At 36.5% G+C, this 23,786-nt stretch overlaps 1 protein-coding gene across 3 annotated transcripts in view; it reads left to right on the forward strand.

The window, feature by feature from the left end:
* The window catches only part of LOC115224653 (leucine-rich repeat-containing protein 4-like), a 24,038-nt gene extending 3,552 nt beyond the window's left edge, over positions 1-20,486 (forward strand). Inside the window, exons 2-7 of one of the 3 annotated variants that reach the window (XM_029795510.2) lie at positions 4,882-5,083; positions 7,369-7,440; positions 9,612-9,683; positions 16,777-16,848; positions 17,899-17,970; positions 20,386-20,483. In XM_029795510.2, coding sequence (XP_029651370.2) covers positions 4,902-5,083; positions 7,369-7,440; positions 9,612-9,683; positions 16,777-16,848; positions 17,899-17,970; positions 20,386-20,461 — 546 coding nt within the window. In that variant the 5' untranslated portion in view covers positions 4,882-4,901 and the 3' untranslated portion in view covers positions 20,462-20,483. Of the gene's footprint in view, positions 1-4,869; positions 5,084-7,368; positions 7,441-9,611; positions 9,684-16,776; positions 16,849-17,898; positions 17,971-20,385 lie in introns of all 3 variants that reach the window. The other 2 variants (XM_036513621.1, XM_036513622.1) reach the window with 2 other exon arrangements.
* Positions 20,487-23,786: the final 3,300 nt, after the last annotated feature.

Below are 23,786 nucleotides of genomic sequence, written 5' to 3' on the forward strand. Positions count from 1 at the left end.
GCTGCACCCTTGCCTTCTTTGGAGGAGGTGAGTCACGGCGCTTCCACTGCATTGACTGGGCTTTGGTCTCTGGATCATAGTGATGGACCCAGGTTTCATCCTCTGTAATCAGTCTTTTGAAATATTTTGACTCATCTTCTTGGCACATCTCCAAATTTATCCTCGAGCATTCGACGCGTTCTTGCTTCTGGAAAGGTGTGAGCAACCTGGGAATCCATCTGGCAGGCACATTTTGCATATGCAAATGGTCATAAATGATAGTTTCCACAGACCCGGTACTAATCTTGACCTCATGCGCTATTTGGCGAATAGTTATGCGTCGATCTTCCAAAATGGCAGCCTCAACTTGACGGACAGATGCCTCATCAATGGCAGAAGGGGCGACCAGATCTGGGAGCTGTTTCCATAGAGTTCCGACCAAGTTTGAATTCACGATGCCAGCGTTTTACAAGGTCATATGATGGGGCATCATCACCATAAGTTACTTTCATTTCATCAAAAGTCTCCCGTGGTGTGCGTCCTTTCAAATACAAAAACCGGATCACTGCTCGACACTCAACAGGCTCCATTTCACACCTGACTCAGTTCAAACACCTGTAAATCAGAAACCACAATTAGTTCAGAGCTGTAATTTCCCACTTCATCTATAGAGATATAAATAATTGCACATGCAAAATTTCAGCTAGATCAAAGAACTGCAAGTGGGTCAGAGGCATTACTTATTGAACACCCCTCGTACCAGTGTGAACTACGACAACTCCTACAGCAACAGCTACAACAATAATAGCAGCAATAAAACTATAAACAAAGGTGCTGGAAACATGTGCAGCAACAAGAATAACAGCTGCAACGTAGACATGAGCAGCAGCCGCCACGATTAACAAACGAGCAACACGAATGAGAAGAAGATTAGCAGCAGCAAGAACAACAACAACTGTAACAACGAAAATTCATAAAGAAAAAATCTCAGAAAAGATTATGAGGGGTGGGGCTGGTGAGAATACTGACTTGACCCTTAATTTCTCAAAATGTGTGAGCACCAAGTTCAATAACTGGGAGACCAGTGCTCCTAGTCTCATAAGCAAAGTCACAGAAAAACAATTACAACAGCCACAACAACAACTTCAACAACAAGAGGCAAACCTACAGCAGCAACATCAGAAAACACCTGAGGCTCCACGAGGCTCCGGCAGGGTGTGGTGGCGACCCCTGTTGTACACTTTCGCCCCAACTTTCTCTCACTCTTTCTTCCTGTTTCTTGTCGCCGACTTCCTACACAACCGCTGAGCCTGGATGCGCATTCATCCATCCGTCGATGTTCTCGGTGTCGGGGATTGACCAGCTTTCTCTTCTGCCGGTCTTACGAATAGTAAAGGACCACGAAAACACCTAAAGCTCCACGAGGCTCCACGAGGCTCCTATCTTGCGAGCTCTGGGACGAAGACCGTTCACTCAACAGCTCAACAACAACAGCAGCAACATCAAGAACAGAAACAACATTCTCAGCAAGAGCGAGAGTCACATCGGGATCGGGAAGAAAAGGACCAGACAAAAGCAACCAAAACAGCAATTAGATTAACTGGATTGGACGTAACATTTAGAGCGACCTCTCACGGATGAGACTCCCAACTGAACAGTTCTCCGAAAGGAAAACTTTCAGCTCATAGAGTTCACAAACTCTAACAAAAACTAAATTTTAACAAGCGAGGGCCTTGATTCTCTCAACATTTCTGAAACTATACAAGGAAAGGCTCTGGTAGTAACTCCAGCAACAATATACCATGTTTTGAGGAAAAGTTTCCAGCATGTGGTGGAAGGATTGAAAGACTTGTTATACAGAAGGATCTTTGAAGGCTTATGCAAGGCCTCAAAAAAGTCTTCTTAGACCTGGTTGGGAGGCAGGTGGCCTTGGATATGAGCAGCTGGAAAGGAAAAAGTGGAACCCGGATATCTTTAAGCGTCTAGTGTCTTTCCTGGGAATATCTCACTCATCAGTGTTTGTGGGTGCTTGGAACGAGTCTTTGAACACACATGAATATTATGTGGGAGTAGAAGAGTGGGGTGCACAAACAACCCAAGTGCTCTGTGGTATTTCCAGTTTTATGACAGGCCTCGATTTTCCGTATACACCAATGTGCAATTGATCAAATTGCAGAGGGTCATCCAGATGATATTTAGATCGGGTTTTGTAAGATTAGCGGCTAGGTGTAGTGTACATTATCCACAGCTTCAGATAGTTGGCTACTTAGAACACAAACTGGGGACCTTTATAGTCAATATAGAAAAGACTAATAAACAAGGACACTTTAACTGGAAGATGAACGTGTCCTTTCCGGTTTGAAAATGTTCCAGGGATTAGATTAGTATACGAGTCAAGCAAGAATTGAGGGGAGATCATGAACAACAGGTGGTGGGTTTCACTAAAGAGGAAAATCAGTGATATCTGTTTCAGCAGTGATTGTTATAGAGAATTAGAGAATAGAAAATAAACTGTAGCTTAGAAGAGGTACATAAGAGAGAAGAGAAAGAGAGAAGAACGCGCTAGCGGTGAGAATGGATCTCGACCATTTACCGACGCGGAACACGAAGATTGCATTGTCCGAGCTACATTGCGTTCTCTGAAACATGCAAGCTCAAAAACCGTCGGTTGGTCCCGTCTGGTAAAGATGCAGCATATAATTATAGCAAGTATTCAGTCGCTGGAAGAACGTAGCGGTAATGTTTACTCCGATTCTAAACAAATGACTACTGTGTTTCGGTAGCAATTTGTCAAAGTGTTTTCGAGGAGCGATATAAACGAGACAGCGGGCTTTAAGGACTACGTGGATGGTTTGCTGTCCGTATCAGACAGGGAGACTGAGTGTTGCAGGAAACTGATGTCAGCAGATGAAGTGATAGATATGCTGATCCGCTGTGAGGGGCATAAATCTCCAGGATTGGATAAAGTAACTTAAGAACTCTATTTCCATATAGGAACTTTTTGCTGTAGCTGGCAACAAACTGGGACTGTTTCCAGACGTGTAAACCAAAGAGTGGAGGTATTACTGAGGAAGAATCCAAACAAGGGTACGTGATTGAAAACGTTAGGCTCATAACTCGCCAAGATGTTAGCGTTGGTTGTCAGTAGTATATTTGGAGACGTACAAATCTGTGATCTTCGACAGGCTGAACAATGATAGCAATCACGGAAGGGGACCGGAATACATCTGGGTTTCGCAGGATCTCAGGTCAATTTGGATCAGAATTTGACAGGGTAGGTCATCGTTATCCGTCTGCTAGTCCCTGTCTTTAGAAGCTTGGTCACTACAATGTACAGCGCCATCTACTTAAGTCAGATTCAACCTGTTGGACACTTCAGTATCAAACTTGGTTCGCTAGAGATGCCGCCTCTTCTCGGTCTTATAGATTTCGGCGTTGCACCCTTTGTTGTGAGGTCTAGAGATTACAAGGACAGCAGTGCTACACAGCGGCCCACGCCCGACAGTCTACAAGATTAGAATAACTCGTAGCCTAACAAAAAAGGAGGCATGCTTTCCGGATATTCTTGTCTTGCTAATGGAGGCTACATCTAAAGCGACCGGCTTCCAACTTGTTCCCAGGCCACGCACATCCTCATATTCCATTTTCAGAGCAGGCATGCTAGTCGAAGAAAGTAAAAAAGGGGGGGTAATTTATCTTCATTTTTGAGAAACCTGGGGAGTCTGGAATTATCTGGACCTCCCTTCTGAGAGGCTTTTATCTATAACATCTTTTAAAATCCCCACATTTGCTGAGAATTTTTTCGCATTGTTTTTCAAATATCCGAAACGTATTAATTAATAGCTCGTCCATCGTGGTTTTGTCGATGAAATTCCCTCATTTCCCCCATTCCGATTTGATTAAATTTTTTATCTTCAATTAAGCAGTCCATCAAATCACTGTTGCTTTAGTTCACCTCAGTGAATTTGATGGATATATTTTGTGTGCAGTTTAAATTGTTTTGTTTCCACAGTTTCAGTTTTTGTTGTGGTAGAGTTTGTATGTTTTTTGTTGATGTCGGTGATGCTGTTGTTGTTGATGATGATGATACCGTTGGTGTTGGTGATGCTGCTGTTGTTTTGTTGTTGAAGTTGTTGCAGTTGTTGTGAAATGTGTTGTAGCTGTATTTTTGTGTTTGTAGTTGCTTCTGTTGTGTGCTTGGAGTGGGGATCCGTGCCCTCCTTCATTTTCGCTTCACTTTTGGGGACTGTTTGCCATCTTTCAGCCTGATCTTTCTTCTCCAAGTCATTCTTCAAAGAATCAGCGTGGGATGGAGAAGCCCGGGGAAAAGAATTTTGAGAGTTGTTGTTGTTGGTTTGGAGAACTGTGAATTTGGGAAGAACTTGCTCTTCAATAAGAGCAAGGAACAAACTTTTCTACTGCCGATGTTTGCGGTTTAGGGATCCTCAGACGTTCACGGGGTTGTTGTAGTTATGGTAGATTCGGTTTCATGGGAAAAAGATGAGTATGAGACTGTTGATAGGGAATTGGTCAGTTGTAGCATCTTCGCACAATATCTCCATAGAATCTGAAGGGGGACAAAATGTTGATGGAAAGGGAAATAACAAAAATAACAAGAACATTACACACATACAATACAATTACACACACATGTGTGTGTGCGTGTGTGGTTGATATTCAGTTGATATTCAATCTTCGACATTATTAATCATTGAAGCTATAATCTATAACTATGAGCGAATTCAGTTTTGTATGTTTCAATATTAATCCGAATTTAAGCGAAAAGAATAAGGATAAATTCATCTCATGGAACAGGGGAGCAATCTTTGTCCTACGAAGAATTTGCGATGGGAAAGAACTGACATTGAATTTCCTGATCTTTTGTATTTTCTTCTTTTACAGATTAATCTACGCCTGAAAATATGTTCCAGCAATTGAAATTGACTTTTGCGTTGATACTCTTTATGAGTTTCTGTTTGGAGTCTCATGCTGCATCAGACATTTGCAAGACATGCGAATGTAAAAATAATGAGACAAGAATAGATTGTTCATCTCGGGGACTGACCTCTGCCCCACAACCCATTCCACCGAATGTTGTAGATTTGTAAGTATTAGACCCTTTATAAATATTTTCCACATTCAATGCTTTAAATTTTCGTTGTTTATGTTTTTAACTAACACTCTATGTTATTGACCTCAGCTTTAATAACACATAATGTTATGTTGGACTAATGAGGACAATTCAACTACATACTCCCTCTGTACGTATTAACTTATATGCAATCTATAATTTACAGTATTGCTCACAAAAATGTGATGAGACCAATATCTGAACTTTGATGATTTTATTACATCAAAACTCCTTATGGCAATATTCAAGGAACGGAAAGTATGAAACCTGTTGGTATTAGCAAATCCTGTTGTATAAATCATTTCCTAAATTACTTAGCATATTGTTTATGGTTAAAGTTATTCTGATATCCCTTGATTTACTCGCAAAATGGGTGTTAATTATTGAGTGTTTGTATTATTTTTACAATTAAAAATTCTACTGTTATACTAATTTAATTGCTGATAATTACGAGATTCGCCAAAGTTGCCCGTCTCTTAAATTACTTAAGTGGAGATGTAAAATAGCCCGGTATGCACAACCTATAGAACTTTGTTTTTATTAAGGATGTCATCAATATAATATATATAGCACAAACACAATATTTTTTACAAATGAAATAAAGACACATTAATTGTAAAATCTACAAAACTAAGTTTTAGCTGATCGGTCTGTCTCGGTTCAACTGAAAAACTAATCTATGTTGTAAGTTGTGGATCCAATGCTTCCTGAGTATCATTTTAGATTAAATGATTGATGTTTTCACTTTGACCGGCAGATTTTTAAAATATTTTTTTGTAACTAAACACTTTTAAACTTCGTATATTGGTAGAATGTGCCACATAAAACATATTTTTCTCTTGGCGTTCTTGAGAAAATTCTGTAGTTTGTAAGCTATTTGTTGTTACATTTCTCGTATTTCGGCAATTTCAACCAATCAATGACGTCTATTGAGGTGAATACAAGTACTGCTGTTGTTTGTCAGTTTCGGCGGTGTATATTATCTATGTTCTTTATATATTAAATATGTAGCAAATTCATATTGTAACAGCAACAAGAAAAAAGTATTAGAAGAAATTGAAAGAGAAACGCACACAAAACTAGAAGATTATCATTTTTTGTACCCCTTCATCACTGTAGGGTCATAATTATAGGTGGACACTAAAGGAGGGAACGGTTTTGTTATCCAGCTCTGTTTACGAGTGACCCCTCAGTTTATGGCCACAAGATGTTTATATTTGCAGCATCTTTCGCATCATTATATAATATAAATTTATAGATATGTATAATATAAATAATAAATTTGTATGTAATACATGTATGTGTGTGTATATATATATACATACCATCATACAGTGTATTTATTGTATGTATAGATAAATAAATTTTATGATGAATATAAATTGAATTCATATTATGTTGGATGCATGAAATGTTATATGCAATACTGGTTCATTCATTTATTAATTATCGCTTCTCATCATTAATACCCTTTATTCATTAAGTTATTCATATACTAAAATGTATTTATACATTACTATACGCTTATAAATTTCAATACCCAAACCTTGTCCCCTTTTCTTTGTTTCTTTCTTGTAAACACAAGACACCCATCCACCAAAATCTGGGTTACACACTAAGTACATATATAATTTGGTATATACATCCTTAATGTTAAATATATAATTTACTAATGTCCTTTATATCGTAATCGTTTTAATCGGTTTAGCCCTCATAATGTATGTTTAATGTTTCATATAAGTCGTGGCATCCGGTGCCGGCGACTGAGTATCGATCTATTTTATTGCATTTCAATCTGTTTCTTAAACGAAATATACCGCCGGAACTTTTTGTTGACAAACAACGACAGTAATTGTATTCAACTCAAAAGACGTCGTTGATTGGTTGAAATTGCCGAAATACGAGAAATTTAACAACAAATAGCTTACTAACTACAGAATTTTCTCAAGAAAATCACCATCATCGCAAACAGAAAACATCAAAACCAACATCATCATTATCATTTTCAACAATATCACCTGATCATCAGCATTATAACATCTGCGTCATCAACATTATCACCATATTTTCTTCTCTTTTGTATCCTCATCGTATTCATCACTAACCGCCCAACCTAACATTATCAACTACAACGCCATCAAGTTCATCGTGATCATCTATTTGTCATCTCTTCCATCATATAATTATTTAGCTACAGTTTTAATATTCCGTCACAAATTTGTTCCATAAAAGTTCTTAACTCAATTTTATATTTCCAGGGACTTGAGTTATAATGATCTCCATACAATCGAAGCTGAAACATTCCCAAATCTCTTCAGTTTACAAACTCTGTAAGTCGAATCACTATTATTTTATGGTATTTGATCAACGATATATTTCTAAGTCTTTCGTATCTTCTCAGTCTTCTTTTTAAGATCCCACACTTGCTTTCTAACAATGTGCTTTATTGTGTTTGACTTAATAAGTATACGTAACTTCGTGTGATTATTATGTGCGGTTATTCCTTCTAAATCAATGCTAAATATTGAATTTCCCTTGTATTGGGTTGTCTGGAAAGTTCGTGCCGATTTTTAAAGGAAAGAAAAAGGTCAATAAATTACTCGCCATTACATTTTTAATCAACCAAATATGAACCATTTCGTTGCACAATGAGTCTCCATCTTTCCTTTAACTTCCCAGATTTGAGGTGGATTCATGACAAAGAATTCATCAAGGTATCTTTTTACGTCATCCAAGGAATTAAAAGGTTTACCATTAAGACTATTCTGCAGAGAATAAGTGGAAATGCGAAGGAGCAATATCTGGTGAATATGGAGGGTGGGTAACACATCCCAGCCGAGCTACGGCAATTTTTGTCTGGTTCCCAAAGCATCAAATGCCGAAAATGAACCTTCTTATATTCCATTTTAAAGGGTTACAAAATTAATACAGGTTATAGGAACATAAACCTTCTTCCACGAAAAGATAGTTTAAACTGTGCTCTAAATGGAGATGTAGTCAAATCCGATTTTATGGATTCAACCACGATCTAAAATAAGTCGAAAGGTAAGCTACTATAAATCGGCACGAACTTTCTGGACAACCAAATAGTTGTATTTTTAGAATTCTATTGATTTTCAAATTAATTTCAAAGCATATTATTTACTTGTTGTTTTTCTTCTTCTTCCTTTTCCATCTTCTTCATCACCTCGCCGACATCGTCATTACCTAAGTCTTTGCCTTCGTCATCATTACCATCATCATCCACGTCATTGTTTTTATCCTCATCAATCATCAACGTCAACGTCACCATCATCATCTTCATCAACACCATTCTTCCTCCTCCTCCTCCGCCTCGTGTTTCTTTTTATTCAGATTCATACCATCATCATCATCGCCAAAAGAAAACCTCACCACCAACATCATCGATATCATAATCATCACTATAAAACTGCTAATCCCTATCATAATCACAATAATCAACATTAACATTTCTCTAGAACATTTCATTGACGATAGATTTCTCTATATAACTTTCCAGACTTCATTTTACGCTCCCTCACCCCTTTCTACATCTATTATCACTCTCTGTCCAAACTGTGTTATTTTGGGGACTGTCTGTGACTGTAAGTGTGGGCGAACCAATTTCTGAGAGTTCGTCGGGAATGTATTAGTAACAACCGAGGGACAATAAGTAATATACCTTCACCTCTCTTCTTCTTCTTCTTCTTCTTCTTCTTCTTCTTCTTCTTCTTCTTCTTCTTCTTCTTCTTCTTCTTCTTCTTCTCTTCTTCTTCTCTTCTTCTTCTTCTTCTTCTTCTTCTTCTTCTCTTCTTCTTTTTTTTTTCTTCTTCTTCTTCTTCTTCAGATGCACAATCTTCAACAGAATTCACATTCATCGCTAACTCATATATATATATTATATATATATATATATAATATATATATATATGTATATATATATATATATGTGTGTATATATATATATATAGTGTGTGTGTGTGTGTATATATATGTGTGTGTGTGGTGTATATATATATGTGTGTGGTGTGTGTGTATATATATGTGTGTGTGTGTGTGTATATATATATGTGTGTGTGTGTGTGTATATATATATGTGTGTGTGTGTGTGTATATATATATATATGTGTGTGTGTGGTGTATATATATATGGTGTGTGTGTGTGTGTGTGTTGTATATATATATTGTGTGTGTGTGTGTATATATATATATACATGGTAATCCCCATCATTATCGGAATAATCAATATTAGCAGCATGACGCCATGTTCAGCATCATAACATCATCGTCATGAACACTGTCTCCATGCACTCCTCCCCTCTGCCTCATCATTCTACTCATCACTTCCCCCTTTAACGTTATCACAATCATCATCATCGAGCTCATCATGATCGTATTCTCCCTTCCATCTCTTCCAACATCCAATTGCTTAGTTATGATTATCTATATACTGTCTGAAATCTGTTCCATGAAGTATCTTAACTCAGCTTTATGTTTCCAGGGATTTCCGCGGTAATAAAATCGAAGAAGTCAATGAAGAAGCCTTCCGAAATTTGTCCAGTTTAGAATCTCTGTAAGTTGAATCAGCCTTCTTTTGTCGTATTTCATTAAGAGTTTCTCATCCTCGATTTGAAGCTCCATCACGCGTCTTTCTAAAATGATTTCTATTATTTCTGAACCTGTGCATGTGAGTGTGAGCGCATTTCAGAAACTTGGGACATAGAAGAGCGTGATAATTGAGCGGAATCCTATAGGACATGCATATGTCTTTTTTTTTATATATAAAAGTGACTCGCACTTTGTGTATGAATGATTGAGTGCTACTGTATTAAAATGTGCAATTTAATCTATATATTAAGTACGTTGCTTACCTCAAGATCAACGCTGAGCAACCTACAAGACATTCTCTGTTACCTGTATATTTATTACGACACAATTGATATTCTAATATTTATACATGATCTTCTTCTTTTCTTCTTCTTCTTCTTCTTCTTCTTCTTCTTCTTCTTATTATTATTATTATTATTATTATTATCATTATTATTATTATTATTATCATTATTATTATTATTATCATTATTATTATTATTATTATTATTATTATTATTATCATTATTATTATTATTCAGTAGTTTTATTTTTATAGCGTGCTTTCACTTCACTACCGAGCGCAGCTCTGTGTGCCTTGGGTATGTGCTGTGATTTGTTGTGATGCTCTGATGGTTATTGTATGGAAAGTGTTCTGCGTAGAATGTGTGCAGTGCCTAGTAGTGCAATTTTCTGTATGTTATACGTGTTTGTAAATCCTGGTATTTTTGTTATGTATTTGTCTGAATATTTTTTATCATGCCTAATGCACCTATTATGATAGGAATTGTTTCTGTTTTTTAGATTCCACATTCTGGTTACCTCTATTTCCAGGTCTTTGTATTTTGAAAGTTTCTCCATTTCTTTTAGAGACACGTTGTCATCTGCCAGTATTGATACATCAATTAGAAAGCATTTTTTTTCTTCATGATCCCTGAAAACTATATCTGGTTTGTTGGCCTTAATTTCTCTATCTGTGTGTATCGGCATATCCCAGAGTATGGTTGCTTTCTCGTTTTCTGTGACCTTTTCTGGTGTGTGCCTATACCATCTTTTTTCTGTTGTTATTCCATAATGTTGGCATAGCTTCCAGTGTATGTAGGTTCCAACTCTGTCATGTCTGTGGATATATTCCTTCTTAGCCAGGACTGGGCAGCCAGAGATAATATGATTTATTGTTTCTTGTCCATCTCCACATATTCTGCAGTTACTAGTTATATTTCTTTTCATTACATGTTTTTGGTAATTTCTGGTGGGGAGGCTTTGGTCTTGTGCTGCAATTAAAAATCCCTCTGTCTCTGCTTTGAGTCCTGAGCTTCTCAACCATTGCTGGGATTTGTCTTTGTCTATTTCTTTTGCATTTAGTTTAGTCCAGTATTTACCATGAAAGGGCTTTTCTTGCCATCGTCTTATCATGGTTCGTTGCTGTTCTATTTTTAGTTTGGATTTCATTTGTTTTATAGTTTTTGTTGTTTCTTCATCTTCTTCTTCTTCTTTTTTATATTTATTAGGTGGTATGATTTCTTGTTTGTATTTGTCAGCTTCCTTAAATACTGAGAACAGTTTTTTGTTTTGCTCGTGTTTTGCCGCTATTTGTATCAGTTTTCCTTCCTTCTGAAGTAGATATTTTTGCAGTCCTATGGTGGTTATTTTATAGTAGTTTTCCAGCTGTATAAGGCCTCTGCGACCTTCTATACGTTGTATATATAGTCTTTTTATGTCAGATTTTGGGTGATGCATCCTAGATCCTGTCAGTATTTTTCTTGTTTTCCTATCTATTTTGGTCAGTTCATTTAGTGTCCAGTTAAGGATATTGTAGCTGTAACTTATAACTGGGACAGCTAAAGTGTTAATACCTATTATCTTCTTTTTAGCATTGAGCTCTGTTTTTGTATTGATCTAACTCGTCTATAATATTCTTTTTTTATTTTCTCTTTTATTTGTGTGTGTTGTGTCTTATCTAGTTCATGGATTCCTAAGTATTTGTAAGTTTGGCTTTGGTCTAATTCTTTTATTTCATTGGTTTTATCTAGTGTGATGTTGCTACTCTTAACTAGTTTTCCTCTAATCAGGGTTACTTTGGCGCATTTTTCTAATCCAAATTTCATATCTATTTCTTTGGTAAATCCATGAACTGTCTTTAATAGTGTTTCCAGCTGTTTGTCATTTGCAGCGTATAGTTTTAGGTCATCATATAAAAGGTGGCTGATCGTTTTGTCGTAACATTTATATCCGCATCCAGTTCTATTTAGCATATCAGATAGAGGTGACAGTGCCAAGCAGAAAAGGAGTGGAGAGAGCGTGTCTCCCTGGAATATTCCTCTTCTAATGGGGATGGCTTTGGTTTTCATGAGTCCCTCTTTTGTTTGGAGCTGTAGGACTGTTTGCCATTTATTCATAGAATGCCCTATGAATTTTATAATTGTTGGTGCTACTTTGTTAATGGCTAGTGTTTTGAGGATCCATGTGTGGGGGATGCTATCAAACGCCTTTTTGTAGTCGATCCAGGCCATACTGAGGTCGTTCTTCTTTCTGTGGCTATCTTCAGTTATGGCTTTATTGATCATTAGTTGATCTTTGCAGCCACATGAGCCTTTGCGGCATCCTTTCTACTCTTCTGGAAACAGATTGTTTTCGTCCAGGTGCTTGTTAAACCATTGCGATATCACTGCAGTAAATGCCTTGTGCATTGTAGGCAGGCAGGTTATTGGTCTGTAGTTTTCTGGTTTTGCTGTCTCATTTGATTTGGGAATTAAAATGGTTTTCCCCTTCGTGAGCCATTCAGGCATTGTCTCTGGCTCTGCTAGTATGTTGTTATTATTATTATTATTATTATTATTATTATTATTTTATTATTATTATTATTCAGTAGTTTTATTTTTATAGCGTGCTTTCACTTCACTACCGAGCGCAGCTCTGTGTGCCTTGGGTATGTGCTGTGATTTGTTGTGATGCTCTGATGGTTATTGTATGGAAAGTGTTCTGCGTAGGATGTGTGCAGTGCCTAGTAGTGCAATTTTCTGTATGTTATATGTGTTTGTAAGTCCTGGTGTTTTTGTTATGTATTTGTCTGAATATTTTTTATCATGCCTAATGCACCTACTATGATAGGAATTGTTTCTGTTTTTAGATTCCACATTCTAGTTACCTCTATTTCCAGGTCTTTGTATTTTGAGAGTTTCTCCATTTCTTTTAGAGACACGTTGTCATCTGCCGGTATTGATACATCAATTAGAAAGCATTTTTTTCTTCATGATCTCTGACAACTATATCTGGTCTGTTGGCCTTAATTTCTCTATCTGTGTGTATCGGCATATCCCAGAGTATGGTTGCTTTCTCGTTTTCTGTGACCTTTTCTGGTGTGTGCCTATACCATCTTTTTTCTGTTGTTATTCCATAATGTTGGCATAGCTTCCAGTGTATGTAGGTTCCAACTCTGTCATGTCTGTGAATATATTCCTTCTTAGCCAGGACTGGGCAGCCAGAGATAATATGATTTATTGTTTCTTGTCCATCTCCACATATTCTGCAGTTACTTGTAATATTTCTTTTCATTACATGTTTTTGGTAATTTCTGGTGGGGAGGCTTTGGTCTTGTGCTGCAATTAAAAATCCCTCTGTCTCTGCTTTGAGTCCTGAGCTTCTCAACCATTGCTGGGATTTTTCTTTGTCTATTTCTTTTGCGTTTAGTTTAGTGCAGTATTTACCATGAAGGGGCTTTTCTTGCCATCGTTTTATCATGGCTCGTTGCTGTTCTATTTTTAGTTTGGATTTCATTTGTTTTATAGCTTTTGTTGTTTCTTCATCATCTCCTTCTTCTTCTTTGTGTTTATTAGGTGGTATGATTTCTTGTTTGTATTTGTCAGCTTCCTTAAATACTGAGAACAGTTTTTTGTTTTGCTCGTGTTTTGCTGCTATCTGGATCAGTTTTCCTTCCTTCTGAAGTAGGTATTTTTGCAGTCCTATGGTGGTTATTTTATAGTAGTTTTCCAGCTGTATAATGCCTCTACCACCTTCTATACGTTGTATATATAGTCTTTCTATGTCAGATTTTGGGTGATGCATCCTAGATCCTGTCAGTATTTTTCTTGTTTTCCTATCTATTTTGGACAGTTCATTTCGTGTCCAGTTAAGGATATTGTAGCTGTAACTTATAACTGGGACAGCTAAAGTGTTGATACCTATTATCTTGTTTTTAGCATTGAGCTCTGTTTTTAGTATTGATCTAACTCGTCTATAATATTCTTTTTTATTTTCTCTTTCATTTGTGTGTGTTGTGTCTTATCTAGTTCATGGATTCCTAAGTATTTGTAAGTTTGGCTTTGGTCTAATTCTTTTATTTCATTGGTTTTATCTAGTGTGATTGTTACTCTTAACTAGTTTTCCTCTTTTCATGGTTACTTTGGCGCATTTTTCTAATCCAAATTTCATATCTATTTCTTTGGTAAATCCATGAACTGTCTTTAATAGTGTTTCCAGCTGTTTGTCATTTGCAGCGTATAGTTTTAGGTCATCCATATATAAAAGTGGCTGATCGTTTTGCCGTAACTTTTATATCCGCATCCAGTTCTATTTAGCATATCAGATAGAGGTGACAGTGCCAAGCAGAAAAGGAGTGGAGAGAGCGTGTCTCCCTGGAATATTCCTCTTCTAATGGGGATGGCTTTGGTTTTCATGAGTCCCTCTTTTGTTTGGAGCTGTAGGACTGTTTGCCATTTATTCATAGAGTGCTCTATGAATTTTATGATTGTTGGTGCTACTTTGTTAATGGCTAGTGTTTCGAGGATCCATGTGTGGGGGATGCTATCAAACGCCTTTTTGTAGTCAATCCAGGCCATACTGAGGCCTTTCTTCTTTCTGTGGCTGTCTTCAGTTACGGCTTTATTAATCATTAGTTGATCTTTACAGCCATATGAGCCCTTGCGGCATCCTTTCTGCTCTTCTGGGAGCATTATTATTATTATTATTATTATTATTATTATTATTGTTATTATTATTATTATTATTATTATTATTATTATTATTATTATTATTATTATTATTATTATTATTATTATTATTATTCAATTATTATTATTATTATTATTATTATTATTATTATTATTATTATTATGTTTTTTCCTTCTTTCTTCAAATTTTCTTCCGTTCCTCGCCGAGTGTTTTCCATACACCTAGGGCAGAGAAGGGCATTGTATGCTTTCCCAGATTACACACGCAAATTCACGGATAAAATATGTATTTAAAAATTAATAAATAAATAAATTCATGGATGGATGTTGTTTTCACAGCGATAGTGCTCTTCTCAGTACATGCGTCGTTCCACTTAATACGATTTTTTGCAATTCCTGTAGGGATTTTTCAAATAGGTTTCACTACCTTTTTTTTATCATTCCTAGAAATCCTACAATCACTGGTACTGTAGTCGCCTTGAGATGCCACATTTTTTTCAATTTCCATTAGCAGGTCTTTATATTTACTAATCTTGTCAAATTCTTTCGCCGCTATATTGTGATCACAGGGAATACTCATGTCAATTAATAAACACATCTTTTTTGTCTGATCTTTTATAATAATATCCGGTTTATTAGCTTTTATTGTCTTGTCGGTATACACGGAGAAGTCCCATACAATCGACACATTTTTCCCTCCCTCAGTCATAGCTTCAGGATGATGTTTATACCATTTGTCAGTGGTTTTCATATTATTAATTATTATTATTATTATTATTATTATTATTATTATTATTATTATTCTGTAGTTTTGTTTTTATAGCGTGCTTTCACTTCACTACCGAGCGCCGCTCTGTGTGCCTTGGGTATGTCTTGTGATTTATTGTGATGCTCTGATGGTTACTGTATTGAAAGTGTTTTGCGTAGGATGTGTGCAGTGCCTAGTAGTGCAATTTTCTGTATGTTATACGTGTTTGTAAGTCCTGGTGTTTTTGTTATGTATTTGTCTGAATATTTTTTTATCATACCTAATGCGCCTACTATGACAGGGATTCTTTTTGTTCTTAGATTCCACATTCGAGTTACCTCTATTTCCAGGTCTTTGTATTTTGAAAGTTTCTCCATTTCTTTTAGAGACACGTTGTCATCAGCTGGTATTGATACATCAATTAGAAAGCATTTTTTTCTTCATGATCTCTGACAACTATATCTGGCCTGTTGGCCTTAATTTCTCTATCTGTGTGTATCGGCATATCCCAGAGTATGTTTGCTTTCCCGTTTCCTGTGACCTTTTCTGGTGTGTGCCTATACCATCTTTTTTCTGTTGTTATTCCATAATGTTGGCATAGCTTCCAGTGTATGTAGGTTCCAACTCTGTCATGTCTGTGAATATATTCCTTCTTAGCCAGGACTGGGCAGCTAGAGATAATATGATTTATTATTTCTTGTCCATCTCCACATATTCTGCAGTTAATTCTTATATTTCTTTTCATTATATGTTTTTGGTAATTTCTGGTGGGGAGGCTTTGGTCTTGTGCTGCAATTAAAAATCCCTCAGTCTCGTCCTTCTTCTTGATCATCATCATCATCATCATCATCATCATCATCATCATCATCATCACCATCATAATCATCATCATATTTATCAACCTGCTCAGCATCATATTTTACTCCTCTTTTCTCCCTTTCCTTTCTATATTTCTTCTTTTCCTTCTTCTTTTCTCCTGCTCTCCGTTTTATTTAGATGCACAATCTTTAATACCAGCATCATGATCAACAACATACAACATCACCACCACCATCACCATGATCAACATCATATTCATCATCACAATAAACATGGTTATCTCCATCATTATGAAAGTAATTAACATTAACAGAATCACCCCTCATCAGCATCATAACATATTCGTCATCAACACTACCGCCATATTTTATTCTCCTTTGCCTCATTTACATATTCGCTGCTACGCCCCCCCCCCAAAAAAAATTATGAATACTATGATTTTCAGGTACATTTTAATCCTACTCTCCTTTCCACCTCGACCGCCATCAAATTATTTAAAAATAAGATTTACTATTCTGTCACATATCTCTTTAATAAAGATCTTAACACATTTTATATTTCAGGGATTTTCAAGATAATAAAATCATGCAACTCAAAGCAGGAACTTTCCAAAATTTGTCTAAATTAACAGATCTGTAAGTTGAATCAGTTTTCTTTTATGGTATTGTATCAGCGACATCATTCTAAATCTATATTTTCCCAATCCCCATGTGAATCCCCACACCCGTCCTTCTAATACGTGTTCTATCGTTTGTGAATCTATATGTGAGTGTTGGCCCGATTCTGAGATTTGCAATATATGAGATCTGGATACTTTAGTGCATGCATATGCATGTCTCTGTGTATCTATGAATGTCTACGAGTGGATCAAAATGTGTGTGTGATTCGTTGTGTATATTCTGTTCGGCGTTTACTTCTAGATGAACGCTAAATAACATTCCTCAATATCCCTTGTGCTAATATGTTTAGACCTAGTCATACACATACTTTTCACAATATTCTTTTTATTTTGCTGTTGTTACTGTTGTTCTTCTTCTTTTCCTTCTTCATCTCTCTTCTATCCTCCTGCATCGTTTTCTTTTCTGCTTCTTATTCTCCCTCTTTCCACCTATTTCCTTTTTACCACATCCTTCTGCTGCTTCTCTTCATCTTGTTTGTTATTTTTATCTTCCTTCTTTTTCTTGCGATCTTTCTGCTTTCTTCCACTTCTTCATTATAAGTATCATCATCATCATCATCATCATCATCATCATCATCATCATCACCACCGTTTTCACTGCCCCATCATGTTTGATTTCTTTTACTTCATCTTGTTGTGGTTCTTCTCCTTTCTTCTTCTTCTTCTTCTTCTTCTTCTTCTTCTCCTTTCTTCTTCTTCTCCTTTCTTCTTCTTCTTCTTCTTCTTCTTCTTCTTCTTCTTCTTCTTCTTCTTCTTCTTCTGCTTATTATTATTATTATTATTATTATTCCATTTCTTCTTTTACTTCTTCTTCGACTACTCCTTCGTCTTTCCTTCTTTCTTGACTTTTTGTTTTGCTTTGTCTTGCTATTATTTTTGCTCTCCTTCTTTTTAGTCTTCTTCCTTTTCTTTTACTTCGACCACCATCAAATTGTTTAAAAGTAAGATTTACTATTCTGTCACATATCTCTTTAATAAAGATCTTAACACATTTTTTATATTCCAGGGATTTGCGGGAAAATAAAATCATGCAACTCAAAGCAGGAACCTTCCTAAATTTGTCTAAATTAACAGATCTGTAAGTTGAATCAGTCTTCTTATATGGCATTGTATCAGCGACATCATTCTAAATCTATACTATTTTCCCATTCTTCATTTAAATCCCCACCCCCGTCTTTCCAAGATGTGTTCTATCGTTTGTGAATCTATATGTGAGTGTTGGCCCGTTTCTGAGTTTTGCAATATATGGAGCGTGATACTTTAGGGAAACAGTTAGTGCATGGATATGCATGTCTCTGTGTATCTATGAATGTCTACGAGTGAACGCTAAATAACATTCTTGAATACCCGTTGTGCTAGTATGTTTAGAATTAGTTAGACACATACTTTTTACAATATTCTTTTTTATTTTTGCTGTTGTTACTGTTGTTTTGTTGTTTTTTCCCTCATTCTCATTCTTCTTCTTTTCTTCTTCATTCTCCTCTTGTTGTTCGTCACTCTTTTCTTCTTTTCCTTATTCTTTCTCTACTTTACTTCTGCTTCTTCCACCTCTTTTTCTCGTCCGTCTCCTCATTTTCTTCTTCTTTACCTTCTTCAACCTGCTTCTTCTTATTCTTCAAGAAGAAGAACAGGAAAATAGAAAAAGTAGAAAAGGAGAAGAAATAAGAATGAAGATAAGAAGAAGAGGAGGCGAAGAAGAAGAAAAAAAAGATGAAGAAGAAGAAGGAGGAGAAGGAGGAGGAGGAGGAGAAGAAGGAGGAGAAAGAAGGAGGAGAAAGAAGGAGAAGAAGGATGAGAAGAAGGAGGAGAAGAAGGAGGAGAAGAAGGAGGAGAAGAAGAAGGAGGAGACATGGAAGAAGAAGAAGAAGGAGGAGACATGGAAGAAGGAGGAAGAGGAGGAGCACGATGACGAGACGCACGAAAAGGAAGAAGTAGAAGTAGATGAGAAGACTATCACCATCATTGACACCATAAACAGCATCATCTCTCTATCATCATCATCATCATCATCATCATCAACATCATAAACATTATCATCATCATCATCATCATCAACATCATAAACATTATCATCATCATCATCATCATCATCATCATCAACATCATAAACATTATCATCATCATCATCATCATCAACATCATAAACATTATCATCATCATCATCATCATCAACATCATAAACATTATTATCATCACCATCATCATCATCGTCTTATTGTTCCCCATCAGCATCTATTTACTTTCCTTCTCCACAGTGATCTAATTATTTCGCTATAATATTTAATATTTGTTCCAAAACTCTTTACGTATTCTTTTCAACTTAACTTCAGATTACAGAAATTTGTATAATAATGCCATCAACAATATTTAAAAGTTCCCAGAACTTTTCTAGTTTAACAGAAGTTTTATTTTCATCATTTATGATAGTATTCCACATATTTATAAATTTTAAGTACCATCGCATTCTATTATGCTCTCTCTCTCTCTCTCTCTCTCTCTCTCTCTGTCCTCTCTCTTGCATTCTCACTTCCTCTCCGACTGTGTACGTGATTGTTTCAGAATATCTGTGAATATGAGTGTGTGTACGTTTGTTAGTGAACATGTGTGTCTGTGTGTGCTAGGATATATGAATGTGTGATTGTTCAAGCAACAGATTTTATATATGTGCATACAAGTGTTTATATTTTGTGTATGAGTGATTCAATACTCGTGTAGCATTCCTGTCTCTATATTATTTACTGTTTTTATCTCTGAATCAATGCTGAATGCTGTCCCCCAATCTTGTAATTGTATACTTAAAGCTACTGTTTTTGTGCGCCCTTTTCAAGCCTAGCCAGGCTCATGGGCCCGGTTTCCCGGTTTCTGTGGCGTATGTGTTCCCTCCAGCTGGACGGGACGCCAGTTCATCGCAGCGTTACTCAAGAAACAGAATGAAAGGGTGAGAGAAAGTTGGGGCGAAAGAGTACGACAGGGGTCGCCCCCACCCCTGCCGGAGCATGGTGAAGCTTTAGTTGTTTTCGCTCTGAGAATCGAAAACGCGATCCTCCGACCGCGAGTCCGCTGCCCTAACCACTGGGCCATTGCACCTCCACAAAGCTACTTTACCCATATACAAATTTTCCAAATTTTAATCGTTTTCTTTCTTTGTTTCCCTCAAAATATTTACGGTTAAATGAAATCTTCACACTCAATATCATCAAGATTATTATTGCGATAACGTTCCTCATCAACTTCACTATTATAAGCACCATCAACATCCTCATCATCATCATATCCACCACTATCACAACCACCTCCACCACCATCACTAAAAACATCAACATCACCACCATCATAACCATCACCACTACCATTACATTCATAATCATCATCTTCGTCATCATCTCCATCTTCTACAGCGTCTGGTTTTCTAAATTTTTATGCACTATACGTAATATTTTATATTGAATCTGTTCTTCACAAATTTTTCACACCTCACATTTTTTGGTTACAGATATTTGCAATACAATGACATCACAGAGATTGAAGTAGGATGTTTTCAAAATCTTCCCAGTTTAAAGACTCTGTAAGTGGTATTAATTCTTTGATTGTGTTTTATTGACAAAATAATTCGAAACATTTCACATCTTTCCATCCTTTCTTTTTTCTCTCACTCTCCTTGGCACACTATATATTCTCAGTCACTTTCCATAGGAATATGCAAATCTTTGCGAATGTCTTGGAAGGTGTGGGGGTTTGTGTTTGTGTGGGTTTATGTATGTCTTTCTCATAATTCATGTACATTAATTGATGCACTATCGCGGGTGTTACCTTCTAAAAACTCCGCGATAAGTGGAAATCCGCGAAGTAGAAATAGTACTGTACTGTATATATTTTATTATTTTTTAATAATTTGTATATATTCATCTTATTATAAATGCAAAGCAACACCACAGATAAATAGACGTAAGCTTAATTAATAAACCGCGATAGGTGAACCACGATATAGCGAGGATTACTGAATATGATTTTGGGTATGTATGTGCATACATATCTATACGTCTGTGTGTGTGAGTATGAGTGAATGTGTACGAGTGTATCGACTTGTGTTCGTATATCTTTTCGGATATCACTAATGGTGTTTACTTCTCATCAACGCTGTTTACCATTTATGGCTCTCCGTTCTAATTGTATATTGAGAGTTAGATTATTCATGTTTGAATTTTGCTACACCTTCCAAATATTAGTAATTTATTTTATGCTTTTCTGTTCATCCTTTACACCCACAACACGAGATTTCCGTTTTCGCTTTCTGTATGTCGTTCCTTCTCCTTCACCCATGCCCCTCTACCACCACGTATTCCTACTTTATTCCTCTACAATGACAAAAGCAGCAACAACTGCAGCACCAACAACGGATACTACTAATACTAATACTACTATTTATGCCTGTTGTACTTTTTCATAATCCTTTTCTGATCTTTCTACTTCTTTTCATTTCTTCTTTATCCAATCCTTCGTCTTAAATTTGTTTTACAGCGTTTTCCGTATTGTGTCCATGTTTATTTTCTTAATCATTATCATTAATATTTTCTTCATGGTCATGATCCTCATCAACTTTATTTACCAAGGCTGAAATCCCATTCATCTTCATAGTCTCCATCAGTTTCTCCCGCCAGAATCATCATTTGAATAATGTGGATTCTACAATTCTTAGTGAATTACCGATCATAGACAGAATTTTGGTATCTTTTTAGAACAGTTTATTCAAAATAAAAAGGAATAGTGCAATAATTTCTATGTTATACATTATTAAGCGAAAGCAAGAGCCGTTAGTGTATACATACAAATGCATACATACATATATACATACATACACGCATCTAAAGCATAAAGGAATAGGGATTTCAAATCCGGACATATATCTTATGAAATCCAGGGCTGATTAATCAACGAAATGCAGAAAATTATTATATCTGTTATCTCGGTATGAAAATTCGTTAATAATTAAATTTACAGATTTTTAGTTTAATCTCTTGGAACTGCTTATAACTCAGACTTGAATTATTTCCGTAGCATGAAACGTTGGGACATAACGGCAGGTGTGTTTTACACCATTTTGCATATGGTCATAGACAGCGATTTAGCTTGCATCTAGCCTTGTTCGGGAACGTGATATTAACGAGTGACAAAAATGACGAAACCTCGATGCCTATTGCTCCTGAACGGGAGATAAATGCGAGTTATCCCGCTTGCTTATGGTACCAGGCGGATTAAAATAATATATTTTCTTACGCCTATTAGCGAAGGCTACCCAGGATCTAGCAAAATACATATCGTGTGCATCTGTGTTCGAAATTGTTTATATCCCTCGAGCTGTTCCTGATATTTCAAGATGTGTCTGTATGTTCGAGGGTGTACCCAAAAGAAACCGGAATTTTGCAATATTGTTTTGTTCACCATTCACTTGGTTTTACAAGTTTACACTTTTGCCGCATTCACAAAATTATGATTTGAAACAAGGCATCGGTCTAGACGTGTTTTCCAATGTTAGAAGCATTCCTGGAACTCTTGCGACGTGATGCCTTTCAATACGTCCGTCGTTTTTTCTTCACTTCTTCCACAACTGCAAAATGCTTTCCTTTGAGAACTTTATCATCTGGGGAACAAAAACAAACCGCAGGGAGCAAGATCGGGTGAATAGGAAGGGTAAGTAAGCGGAGTCATGCCATTTTTGGTCAACAGCTGTCTCACATCCAAGGCAATGTGCCCAGGTTCATTGCCGTAATGATACCACCACTTCCCACTTTGATACAGTTTTGGTCTCATTGCCTCTCGTAAACACTTAAGAACTGCCTAGTAAAATGTCTAGTTAACTGTTTGACTAGGAGGAACAAATTCTGTGTGGAAAATTTCTTTCGCATTTTTTAAACTAACCAACATCGTCCTGATACAGGGCTTCACTCGAGGCGTTTTCGGAGCGTGGTTACATTAAATGCTGCTATTGGCTTCATTACTCTTTCGTTTCCGCGTCGTAGCCGGAACACCAGCTATCGTCATAGAGTGATCATCTTCGAAAATGGGTCCGAATCACCTTCCAATTGTTCTTTCAGTTCCTGATTTATATTCACTCGTGACGCTTTTTGATCTGTAAACAAGCGAGGCACACATTTTGCTGAACCTCTTTTCATTCGCAATTTCTCGCTCAAAATTCGTCGGCAGCAGCTCTAGCACACAGTAGTCATATCAAAAAGTTCGTCAATTTTTCGGCGATGTTCCTCCAAGATCAGTTCATGAATTTTTGTGATGTACGATACAAATAAGACGATTTATTTAGAACGCAGATTTCCCTTCAGAACATTGGAAAACTGGGCAAATTATCTTTACAAAGCGGAGGCATTTGTCAACAACCCTAGAAGGGTAAATTGCCGTGTATTCCCGCTGTTGTAACGGCAACTCTGCGTTCTAAAATATATCATCCTATTTGTATCGTACATACGCATTTCCACGCTTCTAATAAAAAGAAAACAAATATTCGTTTATTTACATTTATAAACGCACAAACATCATCAAATCTCCTTAAATTTCTTTGTGTCTCTTTCTCTTCCTAATTTTTTTGTTTCTCTCTGTGTCTTTGCCACCACCCTCCCCGTCTCTATAGCGACTATTACTGTGACCCCCATCATGAGGAATAGTATGAGTGTCATTGAATAGTGAGGGAGGCGTTCTAACTGTGACATACTGACAGACAGAAATTAGTTTTCACAATTAGTATGTCGAAACGTAAAGTAGATGAAACCATAACGACTTAAGAAGGGTTTTTTTCTTTGTGTTAATTGTCCTGTACTCTATTTTTTTGTTGTTAAAAAAATGTCCAGTTCCTTTGGTTTGTGTCTATGTTTTGTTTCTCATTGT

Source organism: Octopus sinensis, linkage group LG26 (genome assembly GCF_006345805.1).
Source record: "Octopus sinensis linkage group LG26, ASM634580v1, whole genome shotgun sequence".
NCBI classification, from domain to species: domain Eukaryota; kingdom Metazoa; phylum Mollusca; class Cephalopoda; order Octopoda; family Octopodidae; genus Octopus; species Octopus sinensis.